Genomic DNA, 19,433 nt, shown 5'->3' with positions numbered 1-19,433 from the left:
AACAGCAGATTTTTTTATGGAATATCTACATAGGTGTACAGAGGCCCATTATCAGCAACCTTCACTCCTGTGTTCCAATGGCAGGTTGTGTTAGCTAATCCAAGTTTATCATTTTAAAAGGCTAATTGATCATTAGAAAACCCTTTTGCAATTATGTTAGCACAGCTGAAACTGTTGTTCTGATTAAAAAAGCAATAAAACTGGCCTTCTTTAGACTAGTTTACCAAGAAACTGTATTTGTGTCCAACATTGTGAATACGAGCCCCCTCCAACACAAAGAGGGAATTGTTTAAGAAAATCTTCAAATTAAATCCCGCTGCGAGATTATAAAGAGTTTTAATGCATTTTTGGAACTTTGCACAATGATTTTGCTCTGGGAAAATGTCCCCATCAGACTAGGAATGCTGCTATAGGATGGGGATCAGGCCTTTTATATCATAATGAATAAGACTATACGGAAAGGAGGGAGTTGATCCTAAAGCACCACTACTCTGAGATGCATTTTGAATGCGGGACCTGATTCTTCTTCTACCCGGAGATGAGGTGGAAGCTCGTACCTCTGGAGGAAGCGGGGGTACTCCTGGCGGTTGGCGAATCCGGCGCGGCGCACACGAACGTTCTCCAGTAGGCCCAGGTACTCGACCTGGTGGCGACAACGCTCGTGCTCGAACAGCAGGGGCGACTTGACGTCGTTGGGCTTGATGCAGCGCACATAGTAGGGCTCCTGTACACACAAACCACCAGGGGGACCACAGTGAGGAGACACAGCGAGGAGACACAGCCCCCCCTCAGTCTCCTACCCTCTATCTGCACAGATGTGGAACAACTGGACAGGTGAAAGCTAATTCCTATAGGATATCCAACATGTTTTTTTTCACATTTGTGTAATTTTGGAGGAGACGAGATGAGGAAAGAAAACCCCCTTTAGACTATTGAGATGCACTCGATCTGTCAAGTCAGTAGTACATGTTCTCAACAAAAAAATGTCATGTTGTTGTTGGCCAATGAAATAGTTGCCCGGCGGTGGCCACACCCCTCACCTTGCATGCCAGGTTCTCCACCAATGCGATCATGGAGTTCTTAAAGAGGGTGGCGGCCGTTAGGGGTCGTTTGGTGACCTCAGTGATACTCAGCTTGCCCTCCGGCCACATCATCTTCAGCACTGGGTTAGAGCTACGGGGAGAGAGGAAGAGGAAAAGAGAGGGAGAAAGAGAGGAGCGGAAAAAAACAGGGGAGGAAAAATTGGTTATCAGTGCATCATAGAAGGCTACAGTGGGGTCATGAGTTAGGGAGGAGGGCGAGACGAGGTGGAGACGAGGTGGAGATGGGATAGCAGGTGTGTGTTGACTCTAACCTGTTGTACAGTAGCCTTTTGAAGTCCTGGAAGAGAGTGTCCTTGTTCTTGTCGATGAAGCCAACCACAGAGTACCTGCAGTAGTACATAAGTACACACACACACACACACACACACACACACACACTACTTTGATCATCTTTTTCAGACACTAAGACAACATACAGCACCAAAGACAGTGCTTAAAAATGACAACAGCGTCTCCTAAACCCTACTCAGAAATTATTACAATGGATGAATCACAGAAGAATTAGAGAACAAATCCTCTGTTTCCAGAAAAACAGTGGGAGTGTAGGAGCCATCAGTAAGACCCAGGAGTAAACTGGCTCATTAAAGGCCTGACTCCACAGTCTCAGGCTGTATCTCAAATGGAACCCTATTCCCTATATAGTGCACTACTTTTGACCAGGACCCATTGACCAGAGCCCTATGGACCCTGGTCAACAGTTGTGCCCTATATAGGGAATAGGGTGCCATTCAGAACGCAGGAGGTCTCAAGTTTGAGTACTCCCTGAACCAGTTAGGCTAGGCTGCAGGCAGAGTGGATGTCACAGTCCATGGTATTTATACCGCTCTCATCTCATCTTTAAAGCCATATAATTGATGTGTGTATTTTCTTTAATTCATGTAATTCAGGGTTCTGTGAAAGAGACTTTGGTCTCACTATGACTCCCTGATAAAACAAAGGTTAAATAAAAATAAAACGATATTAACCATGGGGATGTAGCTAGAAGATGCTGGGCAGGACAGACATGCAGGCGTTGAGGATGACTTGCATACTGTAGCATACACAGCTGGTGATTTGGTTGATGATGGGGTTGATGATCTCATGTTTTTGTATGAGGTTGACGTAGGCAGTTACATCACTATGGGTTGACTGCAAGCATATTAAAAGCAACTTGGACTTTTCCTATTTTGCAGAACTCGGGAGAGACATCAGTTGTATGTTTGATCTTTGACTTCTGTCTACAGCTGTATTTTGATTAAAATAAGTGCACATTTTGAGTATTCCTTATTTGTTAAGTAAATAACGGAGCCCAGAAAATTGAAACCAACAACGTTATTTAAACAACAAAGTGAAATGTAATGAAGTCACTTCTGCCACCACAATGACTTATAGCAAAGGGTGGTGCCATACAGTACTGTACACCACTGTATACAGTTACTTACACGACATCCCCTGCATAGTGCCGGATACGGAAATCTCTGTCAAACTCCAAACTCTTGTCTGTCGGGGAGAGCTGTGGATGGAGAGAGAGAGAAAGAAATTGAGTAACAAACCTGGGGAAGTAGGGAGGGATACATTCACACAGCCAAGGAGGTGAGTTTACTTGACTCTGCCTAGTAATCAAATAGCTCCTATGCAAAGGAGCTAAAACAATGGGGCACTTTAGTCTGTAATATCAAGGGTATCTATTTTTAGATGTGCTATGCTCTATTTTTCTTTACTGGAAAGCATCTTCCCCAGAATTAACCTGCTGTATCCCAATTAGAGAGACAGAGAAGCTGCTTCCCCAGATATAACCTACTGTACCCCCATTAGAGAGAGAAGCTGCTTCCCCAGATATAACCTACTGTACCCCTATTAGAGAGACAGAGAAGCTGCTTCCCCAGATATAACCTACTGTACCCCTATTAGAGAGACAGAGAAGCTGCTTCCCCAGATATAACTACTGTATCCCAATTAGAGAGACAGAGAAGCTGCTTCCCCAGATATAACCTACTGTATCCCCATTAGAGACAGAGAAGCTGCTTCCCCAGATATAACTACTGTATCCCAATTAGAGAGACAGAGAAGCTGCTTCCCCAGATATAACCTACTGTACCTCCATTAGAGAGAGAGAAGCTGCTTCCCCAGATATAACCTACTGTACCTCCATTAGAGAGAGAGAGATGCTGCTTCCCCAGATATAACCTACTGTATCCCCATTAGAGAGAGAGAAGCTGCTTCCCCAGATATAACCTACTGTACCTCCATTAGAGAGCGAGAAGCTGCTTCCCCAGATATAACCTACTGTATCCCCATTAGAGAGAGAGAAGCTGCTTCCCCAGATATAACCTACTGTACCTCCATTAGAGAGCGAGAAGCTGCTTCCCCAGATATAACCTACTGTATCCCCATTAGAGAGAGAGAAGCTGCTTCCCCAGATATAACCTACTGTACCTCCATTAGAGAGAGAGAAGCTGCTTCCCCAGATATAACCTACAGTATCCCCATTAGAGAGAGAGAAGCTGCTTCCCCAGATATAACCTACTGTATCCCCATTAGAGAGAGAGAAGCTGCTTCCCCAGATATAACCTACTGTATCCCCATTAGAGAGAGAGAAGCTGCTTCCCCAGATATAACCTACTGTACCTCCATTAGAGAGCGAGAAGCTGCTTCCCCAGATATAACCTACTGTATCCCCATTAGAGAGAGAGAAGCTGCTTCCCCAGATATAACCTACTGTACCTCCATTAGAGAGAGAGAAGCTGCTTCCCCAGATATAACCTACTGTATCCCCATTAGAGAGAGAGAAGCTGCTTCCCCAGATATAACCTACTGTACCTCCATTAGAGAGAGAGAAGCTGCTTCCCCAGATATAACCTACTGTATCCCCATTAGAGAGAGAGAAGCTGCTTCCCCAGATATAACCTACTGTACCTCCATTAGAGAGCGAGAAGCTGCTTCCCCAGATATAACCTACTGTATCCCCATTAGAGAGAGAGAAGCTGCTTCCCCAGATATAACCTACTGTACCTCCATTAGAGAGCGAGAAGCTGCTTCCCCAGATATAACCTACTGTATCCCCATTAGAGAGAGAGAAGCTGCTTCCCCAGATATAACCTACTGTACCTCCATTAGAGAGAGAGAAGCTGCTTCCCCAGATATAACCTACTGTATCCCCATTAGAGAGAGAGAAGCTGCTTCCCCAGATATAACCTACTGTATCCCCATTAGAGAGAGAGAAGCTGCTTCCCCAGATATAACCTACTGTATCCCCATTAGAGAGAGAGAAGCTGCTTCCCCAGATATAACCTACTGTACCTCCATTAGAGAGAGAGAAGCTGCTTCCCCAGATATAACCTACTGTATCCCCATTAGAGAGAGAGAAGCTGCTTCCCCAGATATAACCTACTGTACCTCCATTAGAGAGCGAGAAGCTGCTTCCCCAGATATAACCTACTGTATCCCCATTAGAGAGAGAGAAGCTGCTTCCCCAGATATAACCTACTGTACCTCCATTAGAGAGCGAGAAGCTGCTTCCCCAGATATAACCTACTGTATCCCCATTAGAGAGAGAGAAGCTGCTTCCCCAGATATAACCTACTGTACCTCCATTAGAGAGAGAGAAGCTGCTTCCCCAGATATAACCTACAGTATCCCCATTAGAGAGAGAGAAGCTGCTTCCCCAGATATAACCTACTGTATCCCCATTAGAGAGAGAGAAGCTGCTTCCCCAGATATAACCTACTGTATCCCCATTAGAGAGAGAGAAGCTGCTTCCCCAGATATAACCTACTGTACCCCCATTAGAGAGAGAGAAGCTGCTTCCCCAGATATAACCTACTGTATCCCCATTAGAGAGAGAGAAGCTGCTTCCCCAGATATAACCTACTGTATCCCCATTAGAGAGCGAGAAGCTGCTTCCCCAGATATAACCTACTGTATCCCCATTAGAGAGAGAGAAGCTGCTTCCCCAGATATAACCTACTGTATCCCCATTAGAGAGAGAGAAGCTGCTTCCCCAGATATAACCTACTGTATCCCCATTAGAGAGAGAGAAGCTGCTTCCCCAGATATAACCTACTGTATCCCCATTAGAGAGCGAGAAGCTGCTTCCCCAGATATAACCTACTGTACCTCCATTAGAGACAGAGAAGCTGCTTCCCCAGATATAACCTACTGTATCCCCATTAGAGAGAGAGAAGCTGCTTCCCCAGATATAACCTACTGTACCTCCATTAGAGAGAGAGAAGCTGCTTCCCCAGATATAACCTACTGTATCCCCATTAGAGAGAGAGAAGCTGCTTCCCCAGATATAACCTACTGTACCCCCATTAGAGAGAGAGAAGCTGCTTCCCCAGATATAACCTACTGTACCTCCATTAGTGAGACAGAGAAGCTGCTTCCCCAGATATAACCTACTGTATCCCCATTAGAGAGAGAGAAGCTGCTTCCCCAGATATAACCTACTGTACCTCCATTAGAGAGACAGAGAAGCTGCTTCCCCAGATATAACCTACTGTATCCCCATTAGAGAGAGAGAAGCTGCTTCCCCAGATATAACCTACTGTATCCCCATTAGAGAGAGAGAAGCTGCTTCCCCAGATATAACCTACTGTACCTCCATTAGAGAGCGAGAAGCTGCTTCCCCAGATATAACCTACTGTATCCCCATTAGAGAGAGAGAAGCTGCTTCCCCAGATATAACCTACTGTACCTCCATTAGAGAGAGAGAAGCTGCTTCCCCAGATATAACCTACTGTATCCCCATTAGAGAGAGAGAAGCTGCTTCCCCAGATATAACCTACTGTATCCCCATTAGAGAGAGAGAAGCTGCTTCCCCAGATATAACCTACTGTATCCCCATTAGAGAGAGAGAAGCTGCTTCCCCAGATATAACCTACTGTATCCCCATTAGAGAGAGAGAAGCTGCTTCCCCAGATATAACCTACTGTATCCCCATTAGAGAGAGAGAAGCTGCTTCCCCAGATATAACCTACTGTATCCCCATTAGAGAGAGAGAAGCTGCTTCCCCAGATATAACCTACTGTATCCCCATTAGAGAGAGAAGCTGCTTCCCCAGATATAACCTACTGTATCCCCATTAGAGAGCGAGAAGCTGCTTCCCCAGATATAACCTACTGTATCCCCATTAGAGAGAGAGAAGCTGCTTCCCCAGATATAACCTACTGTACCTCCATTAGAGAGAGAGAAGCTGCTTCCCCAGATATAACCTACTGTATCCCCATTAGAGAGAGAGAAGCTGCTTCCCCAGATATAACCTACTGTATCCCCATTAGAGAGAGAGAAGCTGCTTCCCCAGATATAACCTACTGTATCCCCATTAGAGAGCGAGAAGCTGCTTCCCCAGATATAGCCTACTGTATCCCCATTAGAGACCGAGAAGCTGCTTCCCCAGATATAACCTACTGTACCTCCATTAGAGACAGAGAAGCTGCTTCCCCAGATATAACCTACTGTATCCCCATTAGAGAGAGAGAACCTGCTTCCCCAGATATAACCTACTGTACCTCCATTAGAGAGACAGAGAAGCTGCTTCCCCAGATATAGCCTACTGTATCCCCATTAGAGAGAGAGAAGCTGCTTCCCCAGATATAACCTACTGTACCTCCATTAGAGAGACAGAGAAGCTGCTTCCCCAGATATAACCTACTGTATCCCCATTAGAGAGAGAGAAGCTGCTTCCCCAGATATAACCTACTGTATCCCCATTAGAGAGAGAGAAGCTGCTTCCCCAGATATAACCTACTGTACCTCCATTAGAGAGCGAGAAGCTGCTTCCCCAGATATAACCTACTGTATCCCCATTAGAGAGCGAGAAGCTGCTTCCCCAGATATAACCTACTGTATCCCCATTAGAGAGAGAGAAGCTGCTTCCCCAGATATAACCTACTGTATCCCCATTAGAGAGAGAGAAGCTGCTTCCCCAGATATAACCTACTGTACCTCCATTAGAGAGCGAGAAGCTGCTTCCCCAGATATAACCTACTGTATCCCCATTAGAGAGCGAGAAGCTGCTTCCCCAGATATAACCTACTGTACCTCCATTAGAGAGACGAGAAGCTGCTTCCCCAGATATAACCTACTGTATCCCCATTAGAGAGAGAGAAGCTGCTTCCCCAGATATAACCTACTGTATCCCCATTAGAGAGAGAGAAGCTGCTTCCCCAGATATAACCTACTGTATCCCCATTAGAGAGAGAGAAGCTGCTTCCCCAGATATAACCTACTGTATCCCCATTAGAGAGAGAGAAGCTGCTTCCCCAGATATAACCTACTGTACCTCCATTAGAGAGAGAGAAGCTGTGCTTCCCCAGATATAACCTACTGTATCCCCATTAGAGAGAGAGAAGCTGCTTCCCCAGATATAACCTACTGTATCCCCATTAGAGAGAGAGAAGCTGCTTCCCCAGATATAACCTACTGTACCTCCATTAGAGAGCGAGAAGCTGCTTCCCCAGATATAACCTACTGTATCCCCATTAGAGAGAGAGAAGCTGCTTCCCCAGATATAACCTACTGTACCTCCATTAGAGAGAGAGAGAAGCTGCTTCCCCAGGTATAACCTACTGTATCCCCATTAGAGAGAGAGAAGCTGCTTCCCCAGATATAACCTACTGTATCCCCATTAGAGAGAGAGAAGCTGCTTCCCCAGATATAACCTACTGTACCTCCATTAGAGAGCGAGAAGCTGCTTCCCCAGATATAACCTACTGTATCCCCATTAGAGAGCGAGAAGCTGCTTCCCCAGATATAACCTACTGTATCCCCATTAGAGAGAGAGAAGCTGCTTCCCCAGATATAACCTACTGTATCCCCATTAGAGAGAGAGAAGCTGCTTCCCCAGATATAACCTACTGTACCTCCATTAGAGAGCGAGAAGCTGCTTCCCCAGATATAACCTACTGTATCCCCATTAGAGAGAGAGAAGCTGCTTCCCCAGATATAACCTACTGTACCTCCATTAGAGAGCGAGAAGCTGCTTCCCCAGATATAACTACTGTATCCCCATTAGAGAGAGAGAAGCTGCTTCCCCAGATATAACCTACTGTATCCCCATTAGAGAGAGAGAAGCTGCTTCCCCAGATATAACCTACTGTATCCCCATTAGAGAGAGAGAAGCTGCTTCCCCAGATATAACCTACTGTACCTCCATTAGAGACAGAGAAGCTGCTACCCCAGATATAACCTACTGTACCTCCATTAGAGAGAGAGAAGCTGCTTCCCCAGATATAACCTACTGTACCCCTATTAGAGAGACAGAGAAGCTGCTTCCCCAGATATAACCTACTGTACCTCCATTAGAGAGAGAGAAGCTGCTTCCCCAGATATAACCTACTGTACCCCTATTAGAGAGACGGAGAAGCTGCTTCCCCAGATATAACATCCTGTACTGTATCCCCATTAGAGAGGGAGAGAAGCAGCAGAGCCACTGGTTCAGAAAACAAGGTTGCTAAAACACCAGCACAGTTAGGTGGGATACATGCTATTCTCTCCCACTGGAGTGTGAGCTAGAGAGACAGAGCGAGAGAAAGAGAGAGACAGAGAGAGAAGGGGGCAATCTGTGCACGTGAAATATGAATGAGCCGTGTGTGGTGACGCAGGAACTAATGTGGCTAGCTGTATGTAGGCCAGTGGTGGAGTGCAGAGAGGAGAGAAAAGGAACATGCCGGGAACTTTAGAGAGGTCTGCCGCAGTCCTCTGCCACCTGTCATTTCCCTGTCTGTGGGCATGCGTGTTTACCCGACTGTATGTGTGTGTACCTGTTTGTTTGTGTCTGTATATCCATCCATCCACGTGTGTGCACCTTTGTGTTAATGTGTGTGACTGCGTCAGTGGTATATCGGTGTGCTACGGTAGACCAACTTGTGTGTCTGGTGACAGAGAGAGGACGCCCTAGGCAGACCTGTGGCATGGCAACATACAAGGCAAGCGAGTAGCATGATATTAGCGCCACTACAGCACTGACATCCATCAAATAGTTCACTGACATCAGAGAGAGAGGCATCCAGTCTCATTCAAATACAAGGCAGAAATTATTAGTAATATGATTAGAGCTAGAAGGACGAGGAGGTTGCAGGATGTATAGTGGGGGTGGGGTACAATGATACAGAGCCTCCTGGGACAGCCAAAGCCATTGGGACAGCCAGAGTGTTATATAAAAGAGGGACAGCCAAGATGTTAGGAGGAACAGAGAGAAGAGAGTGCCGAAGCGGATGAGTCATCGAGCGAAGAGCTCACACACACACACACACACACACACACACACACACACACACACACACACACACACACACACACACACACACACACACACACACACACACACACACACACACACACACACACACACACACACACACACACACACACACACACACACACACACACACGAAGAAGAGAGAAGGGAAAGTCCCTGAAGACCGGAATGAGGATGTTGCTAACGAGAACACCTGACAGGCCGAAAACCGTGGAGGAAAATACACAAATCTCTATACTGTGTAAATCTGTGTGAACGCATTCAAATTCCTATTCAAAGCCTTGGAAATGAATGGGAACGGCCATAGCAGAAATACTTCAGTCGAACTGTGATAGGGAATTGATCCATGAAGGGCCCTGTGTTCTATACAAGCCAGTGCAGCCAGCCAGACCAAACAGACAGCGATCCTGGCAGCTGGACAGACGGAGGCCACTGGAAGCCATCTTGTCCTCATCTACGACAATACGTCCCCCTCCACAGACACTACCAGCTATACTATTTTTATTTATTTCACCTTTATTTAACCAGGTAGGCAAGTTGAGAACAAGTTCTCATTTACAATTGCGACCTGGCCAAGATAAAGCAAAGCAGTTCGACACAACCAACAACACAGAGTTACACATGGAGTAAAACAAACATACAGTCAATAATACAGTAGAAAAATAAGTCTATCTACAATATGAGCAAATGAGGTGAGATAAGGGAGGTAAAGGCAAAAAAGGCCATGGTGGCAAAGTAACTACAATATAGCAAGTAAAACACTGGAATGGTAGATTTGTAGTGGAAGAAAGTGCAAAGTAGAAATAGAAATAATGGGGTGCAAAGGAGCATTATTGCCACATGTCTCTCCGTGTCTGCCTCACTCTTTATCCAGTCTAATGCCTATTTCAGATGAGAAAGGGGGGGGGGCTTTAGAGAGAGGGAGAAAATAAAGAGAAAGGGAAATTAAAGAGAAGGACAGAGCTACATTTGGGATGAGGTGACGGGGGAAAAAGAGGTAACGAGAGAGTTACGAGGGGAGACAGAGCGAGAGAGGGAGAAATGAGAATGGAGAAGATTTTTGGCATTAGTTCCCTTGCCTTTCGGCCACGGCGCTCTTGGGTCTTTTAGTTCCACATTCATTCTTTTGAAGAAGACACCGCACCTGTCCACAAAAGCACTGAACATTCTTCGATTTAAAATGTCTGTGATCATGTTGGCCATTCATATCTGTCCAACTCCAATTCTCTGCGCAACTCTTGTCACATGAGGCCAATAGCCTCGTGTAAATGTGTACAGCTTTATAGCAGAAATCCCTCTAGTCACCCTAGCACCTGCTGTCCCTCGTCCTCCTGCCCAAACCGTGCCCTCCCTCCAGCGCCTCTCCTCTGCCACCTCCACCCGCCATCCTGTTCGCCACCAGGGCCTCGCAGTCCCGCCTGCTAACTAAGCTGGCACCTGCAGGGCACACGCGCCACGCGGGCCAACTGACTTGCTCCAAACCTGTCATTCACTCACCGCAGGAGCCAATCAGGACCCAGGGAGATGAATGGTGCTGTTGCACGCCCACTGCACCATGGTATTCACCCTCTCCCTACACAACCTCTCTAGACCGCATTCATATTATCATTACTGCATTCTCTAAAAACAGAAACATCAACAGAGACTAAGCACCCACTTTGAGGAGAAGTTCAAAACGTGACATCAAGAATATGCTGCATTCAGAAGGTAAAAAGCCTATGTGTTGGAACCGGAAGCGCTTGTTTGAAGGTCTCTCGTAGACATGCATGAGACCACTCTAGACGTACCTCTTTCCTGTCCCACCCTGTCCTTGTGTTGTATTGTAATGTAAATACATTAGAGCTAATGAACAGCAGGACCCCGCTATTAGCATCTCCACCACATGGTGCATGAAAGGGTAATCACTTAGGGGCAGCCTGCCGCTGCATGCATTCGCAAGCATACAGGCACATACAGACACACAAAGACACGCACACAAACACACAGCATCCTATGCTGCGACTGTACAGGGCATGTGCAGAGACTGCAAATAGTAGGATCAGAGGGTAGACAGTAAAGAGAAAGGGGGGACGGAGGGAGAGGAGAGAGATTGTGTGTGTGTGTGTGTGTGTGTGTGTGTGTGTGTGTGTGTGTGTGTGTGTGTGTGTGTGTGTGTGTGTGTGTGTGTGTGTGTGTCTGCGTGATAGTACGGAGAGAGAGAGAGAGCGAGAAAGAGAGAGGTGGTGAAGAGGGAGAGAGAGTGATAGAGGGAGAAGAGGGAGCGATAGAGGGAGAGAGAGCAAGGGAGGGGTGGGTAGAGGCTGCCATGACGACCGCTCCCAGCAGGAAGGCTTGTGTCAGCAAAGACTTAACGGAGTAAAAAAAAAAAAAAAAAAATCTGGGAGGATCAATGCGACCTGGAGAAGGAAAGCAGACGACAACAAGTCCTACATGCGGCAGAGGACCAGGACCCATGCAAAGGTGGTAGAAAAGTAGCCCTTAAAACCATTCATTCCCAGCCTTCAGACCTGGTATTACAGGGGTAGAACCTCATAAAGTGCAGAAGAGAAGGCATATGAGTCAGAGAGGAAATTGGGAGATCCGTGTATTGGTATCGACAACAGGGAGTTCTCGAAGAAGCAGGGAAGTGTTTCCTTAACTTTAATCGAGCAAGAACAACTGCAGTCCTGTTTAAACGCGTCTTCAAAAGTTATATTATACAGTTGTCAGTGACCACTCCTGTCTCACACTATGAAGAGGCAAGACACAACCCCCCCCTCCACAACAGTCCCATTATGTACAGTATCAATTACCTCCAGTAGTTTTATCTAAGTGAGAGGTCTGACGACAACAACAACCCAGCTCCACCGCTTCAAACAACCCCTTGATTAATATCTAACAGCCCTAACAGGACTGGAAAACCTTTTAAAAAGGGATGTTTTCATCAGACACTCAGAGCAATAACACAACAACTAGATCTGGAGGAGTTTTTGAAGCCAAGACGCGCCTGAAGACGCCACCACTGATCAAGATGCTGCTTCGTTTCCACCCTCTCTCTCTCTCTCTCTCTCTCTGATCTGGAGTGTGAGGTCTTTGCCAACGGTGTCTATGTGTGTTGTGAGAGTTTATACAGGGCGACAGTCAGCCAGGAGAACACAGAGAAACCTTGGTGTCTAGCAGCTCCAGGACTTGTCCTTTATATAAAGAGGGTGAGGACATTAGTGCTGACAGACAGTGCAACTCCTATTACAGGCTAATCGAATATGACAGCGCTGCTTCTCGCACTCTCCTCCCTTTTTCCTCACTCCCCCGCTCTCTCTCACACATCCCTCATTTTGCCTTTTTCACTCCCTCGCTCGGTCTCGCTCAATCTCTTCCTCATCCCATCTTTACCTCCCCCCCATTCCCTTTCACACTTCCAATTCCCACATTCACTTTGGAAGATTCCCGACAAGAACTGCAATGTTAAAAAAAGAAGAAGGTATTTCAGGCCCGCAGAGTCTGTGAGTCACTTTGAACCTGGCAGCCATGAACATTTCAAAACTTTCCAATCAGAGCTGCTTCTAGAGTACGGGGCGTGAGGTGAGGAGAATCTGTGAATCAAAAGAATGTGTCCCTCCAATGCACCAGGGATGAGCCTCGGAGCATTCTCTGCTATGCTGCTGCAATAACGTCATGCTTCCGCAATAAATCCAACTTTTAAAAGTAACATTTGAGTGGATTTTTTTTTTTTTACTGATAACAATATCAGGAGTCAAGCATCTTTAAGTAGAAGTTCCTGTATTGTTACAGAGCTTAGTTACTGTGTCTAACCAGATTGTAGATGATAGCATAAGTACGTTATGGGAACAGACATCCACATCATCATACTAATGTGGCACCAGCATTCAAATCTACTTTTCCTTCCCCTTCTCTAGTTAAATAAAGGTTACATTTTTTTTATTCTCTCGTTCTCTGCCTGTCAATCTTCTCCGCTGGAGTCTATGGGGACTCTGTGTAGCGCTAGGTGTGTTATCTCTGCAGAGGCCAGTGCACACACACACGCAAACATAGTATGTTAACCACTTGCCTGCCAGTCCTCGAGCTAATCTATGACTTGGTCTATGAAGTATATATGTAATCGCTTTATTCACCTGAGGGGGAATGCAGTCAACAGTGCAGTCCCCTTGACTTTTCCAACATTTTCCACATGCGAAGATGAACGGAGCAAAGTACAAAGATATCCTTGATGAAAACCTGCCCCAGAGTGCTCAGGACCTCAGACTGGGGTGAAGGTTCACCTTCCAACAGGACAACGACCCTAAGCACACAGCCAAGACAACGCAGGAGTGGCTATGGGAGAAGTCTCAATATCCTTGAGTAGCCCAGCCAGAGCCCAAAATAGAGGTGTGCCAAGCTAGTAGTGTCATACCCAAGAAGACCTGATGCTGTAATCACTGCCAAAGGTGCTTCAACAAAGTACTAAGTAAAGGGTCTGAATTCTTATGTAAATCTGATATTTCGTTTATTTTTATTGTAATAAATGTGCACAATTTTCTAAAAAACGATTTTTTTCTTTGTCATTATGGGTTATTGTGTGTAGATTGGTTAGGGGGAAAAAAAACTATTTAATCAATTTTAGAATAAGCTGTTACTTAACAAAATGTGTAAAAAGTCAAGGGGTCTGAATACTTTCCCGAAGACACTGTATACCATCACCCACTGGACTGAATGAGACCTTGGCTAGCAGCATTGCCTGAGGAACAATCTTTACAGGGTACAAGTCAGCAACAGCCAAGATGATGACACATAACACTGATTCTAAGGTGTTGGGGGGAAAACAACCTGGATGTCAGTGACACGGCCTCTATCTTTACCGTGCACCATTTCCCTCCCCTCCTCTTTACCTGAATATCTGTTTCTCTTGCTATGATCCTCAGTCTCTTCCATTCTCTCCTCCTACCCTCTAACACCCATGCCAGCGCAGCAAGACGCCAGCTCCATTGACTCTCATTGGCTGCCAGTGACATCACCGGGAGCAAAGTGTCGAGTTACATAGAGAAACGAGGGCCTGTTGCCCTCTTGTGGTCCACTGAGTGAAATGCTACCCTGTAAAATGCAGTCATCTAACCTGTTAAACAACCTAGAGTGGATTTCTGCTGCCCCGCGGAAATCTAATTGGCATAATAAAAACAATCCCCATCAAAATCCATCAGTTTAAGCTACAGATATAGATATATATAGATATATAAATCTATATATATCATTTTTGGGGGGGGGGGATGCGTCTCAATCCACTGCAGCCGCTGATGTTGCACTTCTGTGTCTGCGGTGAAAGGTGACAGAGCTAGAGCGATGTTTGTCAGACCATGGGACTCCCTGAAAAATCGGTCTTCTCACTAAATTGTCTGTAGCATCCGAACGCGACTCGTCTGACATCGGTACAGCTGATCTGCCAACTTCTGTCTGTAGCATCCGAACAGTTTGGGCTACACACTACTATGACCCCTCTGTGGAAAGATGAGACTCTTACAAACATGTCGGTTGTTTTGCTCTAGGATGACCACAAGCCTCACAAGACTCGTCTGGTCCCCCAGTACCAGTTTTTTTTTAAATTTAATTTAAGAACAGTATATATGGAGATAGTTAAGTGTCAAAAATAAGGGGTTAAATATATGTTTAAAATAAAAAAAAATAAAAAATGGTTCCTGATCTTTCTTATATTGCTCAGCTATAGGACAGACATTTCACATTTCAGATTTTTTTCCGGACTATCTGTTGTTCCATGTAGTGAATCTGTTATTTAATGCGTTTGTATGGGCTAATAGCAGTAGGGCCAAATTCAAAGCTTCATCAAATCATTTTTTATATAAATTGTTTTATAATTCAAGGGGTCTTAAAATAAAAAATGGAATATCTAAATTATCCTTGTTATGACCTTCTTAAAACAATTCCACATGTCAGCTTATTCTGGTGGTCTTCAATGTTTTTAATACCAATTCGACTTTAAAGGCCCAGTGTAATGTTTTATGTACACTGCTCAAAAAAATAAAGGGAACACTTAAACAACACATCCTAGATCTGAATGAAAGAAATAATCTTATTAAATACTTTTTTCTCTACATAGTTGAATGTGCTGACAACAAAATCACACAAAAATAATCAATGAAAATCCAATTTATCAACCCATGGAGGTCTGGATTTGGAGTCACACTCCAAATTAAAGTGGAAAACCACGCTACAGGCTGATCCAACTTTGATGTAATGTCCAAATCAAAATGAGACTCAGTAGTGTGTGTGGCCTCCACGTGCCTGTATGACCTCCCTACAACGCCTGGGCATGCTCCTGATGAGGTGACGGATGGTCTCCTGAGGGATCTCCTCCCAGACCTGGACTAAAGCATCCGCCAACTCCTGGACAGTCTGTGGTGCAACGTGGCGTTGGTGGATGGAGCGAGACATGATGTCCCAGATGTGCTCAATTGGATTCAGGTCTGGGGAACGGGCGGGCCAGTCCATAGCATCAATGCCTTCCTCTTGCAGGAACTGCTGACACACTCCAGCCACATGAGGTCTAGCATTGTCTTGCATTAGGAGGAACCCAGAGCCAACCGCACCAGCATATGGTCTCACAAGGGGTCTGAGGATCTCATCTCGGTACCTAATGGCAGTCAGGCTACCTCTGGCGAGCACATGGAGGGCTGTGCGGCCCCCCCAAAGAAATGCCACCCCACACCATGACTGACCCACCGCCAAACCGGTCATGCTGGAGGATGTTGCAGGAAGCAGAACGTTCTCCACGCCGTCTCCAGACTCTGTCACGTCTGTCACGTGCTCAGTGTGAACCTGCTTTCATCTGTGAAGAGCACAGGGCGCCAGTGGCGAATTTGCCAATCTTGGTCTTCTCTGGCAAATGCCAAATGTCCTGCACGGTGTTGGGCTGTAAGCACAACCCCCACCTGTGGACGTCGGGCCCTCATACCACCCTCATGGAGTCTGTTTCTGACCGTTTGAGCAGACACATGCACATTTGTGGCCTGCTGGAGGTCATTTTGCAGGGCTCTGGCAGTGCTCCTCCTGCTCCTCCTTGCACAAAGGCGGAGGTAGCGGTCCTGCTGCTGGGTTGTTGCCCTCCTACGGCCTCCTCCCCGTCTCCTGATGTACTGGCCTGTCTCCTGGTAGCGCCTCCATGCTCTGGACACTACGCTGACAGACACAGCAAACCTTCTTGCCACAGCTCGCATTGATGTGCCATCCTGGATGAGCTGCACTACCTGAGCCACTTGTGTGGGTTGTAGACTCCGTCTCATGCTATCACTAGAGTGAAAGCACCGCCAGCATTCAAAAGTGACCAAAACATCAGCCAGGAAGCATAGGAACTGAGAAGTGGTCTGTGGTCTCCACCTGCAGAACCACTCCTTTATTGGGGGTGTCTTGCCTATTGCCTATAATTTCCACCTGTTGTCTATTCCATTTGCACAACAGCATGTGAAATGTATTGTCAATCAGTGTTGCTTCCTAAGTGGACAGTTTGATTTCACAGAAGTGTGATTGACTTGGAGTTACATTGTGTTGTTTAAGTGTTCCCTTTATTTTTTTGAGCAGTATATATTTCCACACTATGAGGTTGGAATAATACTGTGAAATTGTGAAAATTATGATAATGCCATTTTAGTGTAAAGAAAGACTGAATTGTTGCCTGTTTTGGTGGGATTGAGTTTTGGCCAACCTGGTGACATCACCATGCAGTAAATTAGTTAATAGACCAATAAGAAAGAGTTTCAAACATCTCTGCCAATATTCAGTTTTCCCTCTCTCCGCTCAGACCACTCCCAGACAATCATAGCAACATTTTTGCCTGACAAATTACTCTTTGCTAAGAAGCTATTTATGTTTCTTTTTGACCATTTTAATTGAAAACAATCATAGTATTGCACTTAATGTTACACAGAAATTATTTCATATTGAGATAAAAATGGCTGCATTGGACCTTTAAACAGCATTTGATGGAGCTGATCATTTAAACTAGCCAAAGTATACAGTCCTCAGTCTTGTCTTATGTTTTAAAACCACTGGGCTAGGTTGTTGGGCTAATAGAATTACTTAGGTAATCGCTGGGAACAAGCCTTGAAAGTATCCAGGTGTCCACATTGTTAAGGTAAATTCCACTTTCAATTCAGTCAATGAATTGAAAATTCAATTAATGAATTGAAAATAATTTCCAATTGTTTTCCAACGTACCTTGCGGCTAGTGTAGTGGGCGTGCTTGGCCAGCTTGCTGTTGAGTCCCTGTAAGAAGACCTCATCGGTGACTTTGCCCACATTCATACAGGCCTCGTCCAGCACAGAGAAGATGCCCTTGTGTTGCAGCTCCACCAGGTCCACAATGATCTGGTTGTTGAAGTAGTCAATCTATGCCCAGGCAGAGAGAAAACAGGGGATCAGTATATCATTACAACCAGCACAGGGAGTAAGACGTTCCTAATAGTCATAATCAAGTGAAGGAGAATGACTTGACACAAATTGACCATGCTGTTGGAGGCAATGCAAGACATGAGTGGAGTGGAACCAAGATGTGGCCTTACGTGTTTCCAGGGGATTCCCTCGCGCTGGTACTCTTCCTGTTCCTGCCTCAGCACAAGCTGAATGAAGAGCTGCTGCAGCTTCTCATTGCAATAGTTGATACAGAACTGCTCAAAGCTGACAGACAGACAGACAGACAGACAGACAGACAGACAGACAGACAGACAGACAGACAGACAGACAGACAGACAGACAGACAGACAGACAGACAGACAGACAGACAGACAGACAGACGCGACGACGCGGGGGGTGAGTGAATGGCTGTGACCCTGGTTTTATACTTGTGTTACATACAAGTGTCATGACAGAGAGATTGTGTATAAAATCAGTATATTTCATATTGATGTAGAGACTTACTCAAGTAGGCATTCTACGCTGAAATACATTCAATATTGAAATATTTCTAGCGGACACGTCTCCTAACCTGTTGTTCTGAAAGATCTCAAAGCCGTAGATGTCCAGCACTCCGATGACCGTGTTCTTCCCGTGGACTTTGGCGTCATAGTTCTTCACTTCGATGACATCATTGATCCTTCCCACGATCCAACAGAACATTCTTTCGTACATAGCCTGTGGGTCACACGCCCCAACACCAAGGCAGACAACAGTAGATAAAGATCATATGAGAGACAGCAGGGTGCTATAGGTCAGCTACCTACACTAGCTGCTATTTTACCCAGAAGCCTTCATAGTAATACCTTGGGTACTTTAAAACTTGGTTACGCCTACCACGTCTAACATTGGGGCCCATTTCACAAACCCTTTTTGAGGGTTAGCACTTTCATTGAGAGTTAGCGTTCGCTGCTGTGAAGCGGCCAACGTAGCATGCTAGCATTAGCTAGCTTAGCTAAGAGTCAGCATTTTGACAGTTAACTGTGAATCGGTTAACGTAGCATACTAGCAGTAGCTACCTTGGCCAAGGCATCCCGGCCGTAACTGGCCTCCTGGGTCGTGTGCTGCTTGTCGATGACGTCACGGCCGGTGGCAACGGTGCGGTAGAGCAGGGCCTTTTCCACATTCTCCTCCTTAGTGGCCAGCAGGACCCCGATCACCGCCACCACCTTGGAGTTCTCAATCAGCGTTGTGTCGCCGTCCACACCAAATGTCAGGTTCCCCTGGGAGAGGTCACATGGAGATAAATACAGGAAGTTACCTGTAAACTAAAGAGACTAGGTGGAGTGATAGCATTGGATCTAAGGGTAGTGGTGTAGGGTAGGTCCCGTGTGGCTCAGTTGGTAGAGCATGGTGTTTGCAATGCCAGGGTTGTGGGTTCGATTCCCACGGGGAACCAGTATGAGAAAAAAATTATGAAAAAAAAAAATGTATGAAATGTATGCATTCACTACTGTAAGTCGCTCTGGATAAGAGCGTCTGCTAAATTACTTAAATGGAATAGGACAAATAAGGGCAGGACTGTTTCAATCCAATGCCGTTTCATTCAAACCTGTTCCATTTTAAAAAGGGACACTGGTCACACGACAGGGAGACACCCCTCAGTATATGATGTCATATTGCTGAGTATACCCTTTTACCCTGTTTCATTTTAACCT

At 45.7% G+C, this 19,433-nt stretch overlaps 1 protein-coding gene across 1 annotated transcript in view; it reads right to left on the bottom strand.

The window, feature by feature from the left end:
- LOC106589294 (unconventional myosin-Id) overlaps positions 1-19,433 on the bottom strand; it is a 128,796-nt gene that overhangs the window by 64,202 nt on the left and 45,161 nt on the right. Inside the window, exons 8-15 of the mRNA XM_014179077.3 lie at positions 18,795-18,998; positions 18,308-18,453; positions 17,886-18,000; positions 17,542-17,712; positions 2,525-2,595; positions 1,355-1,429; positions 1,041-1,173; positions 558-724 (exon numbers count right to left, since the gene is read on the bottom strand). Coding sequence (XP_014034552.1) covers positions 558-724; positions 1,041-1,173; positions 1,355-1,429; positions 2,525-2,595; positions 17,542-17,712; positions 17,886-18,000; positions 18,308-18,453; positions 18,795-18,998 — 1,082 coding nt within the window. The remainder of the gene's footprint in view (positions 1-557; positions 725-1,040; positions 1,174-1,354; positions 1,430-2,524; positions 2,596-17,541; positions 17,713-17,885; positions 18,001-18,307; positions 18,454-18,794; positions 18,999-19,433) is intronic.

Source organism: Salmo salar, chromosome 28 (assembly GCF_965601325.2).
Source record: "Salmo salar chromosome 28, fSalSal1, whole genome shotgun sequence".
Classification (NCBI taxonomy): Eukaryota; Metazoa; Chordata; class Actinopteri; order Salmoniformes; family Salmonidae; genus Salmo; species Salmo salar.
The sequence above is the reverse complement of the archived record's forward strand: the minus strand, read 5'-3'. Positions and strand labels throughout refer to the sequence as shown.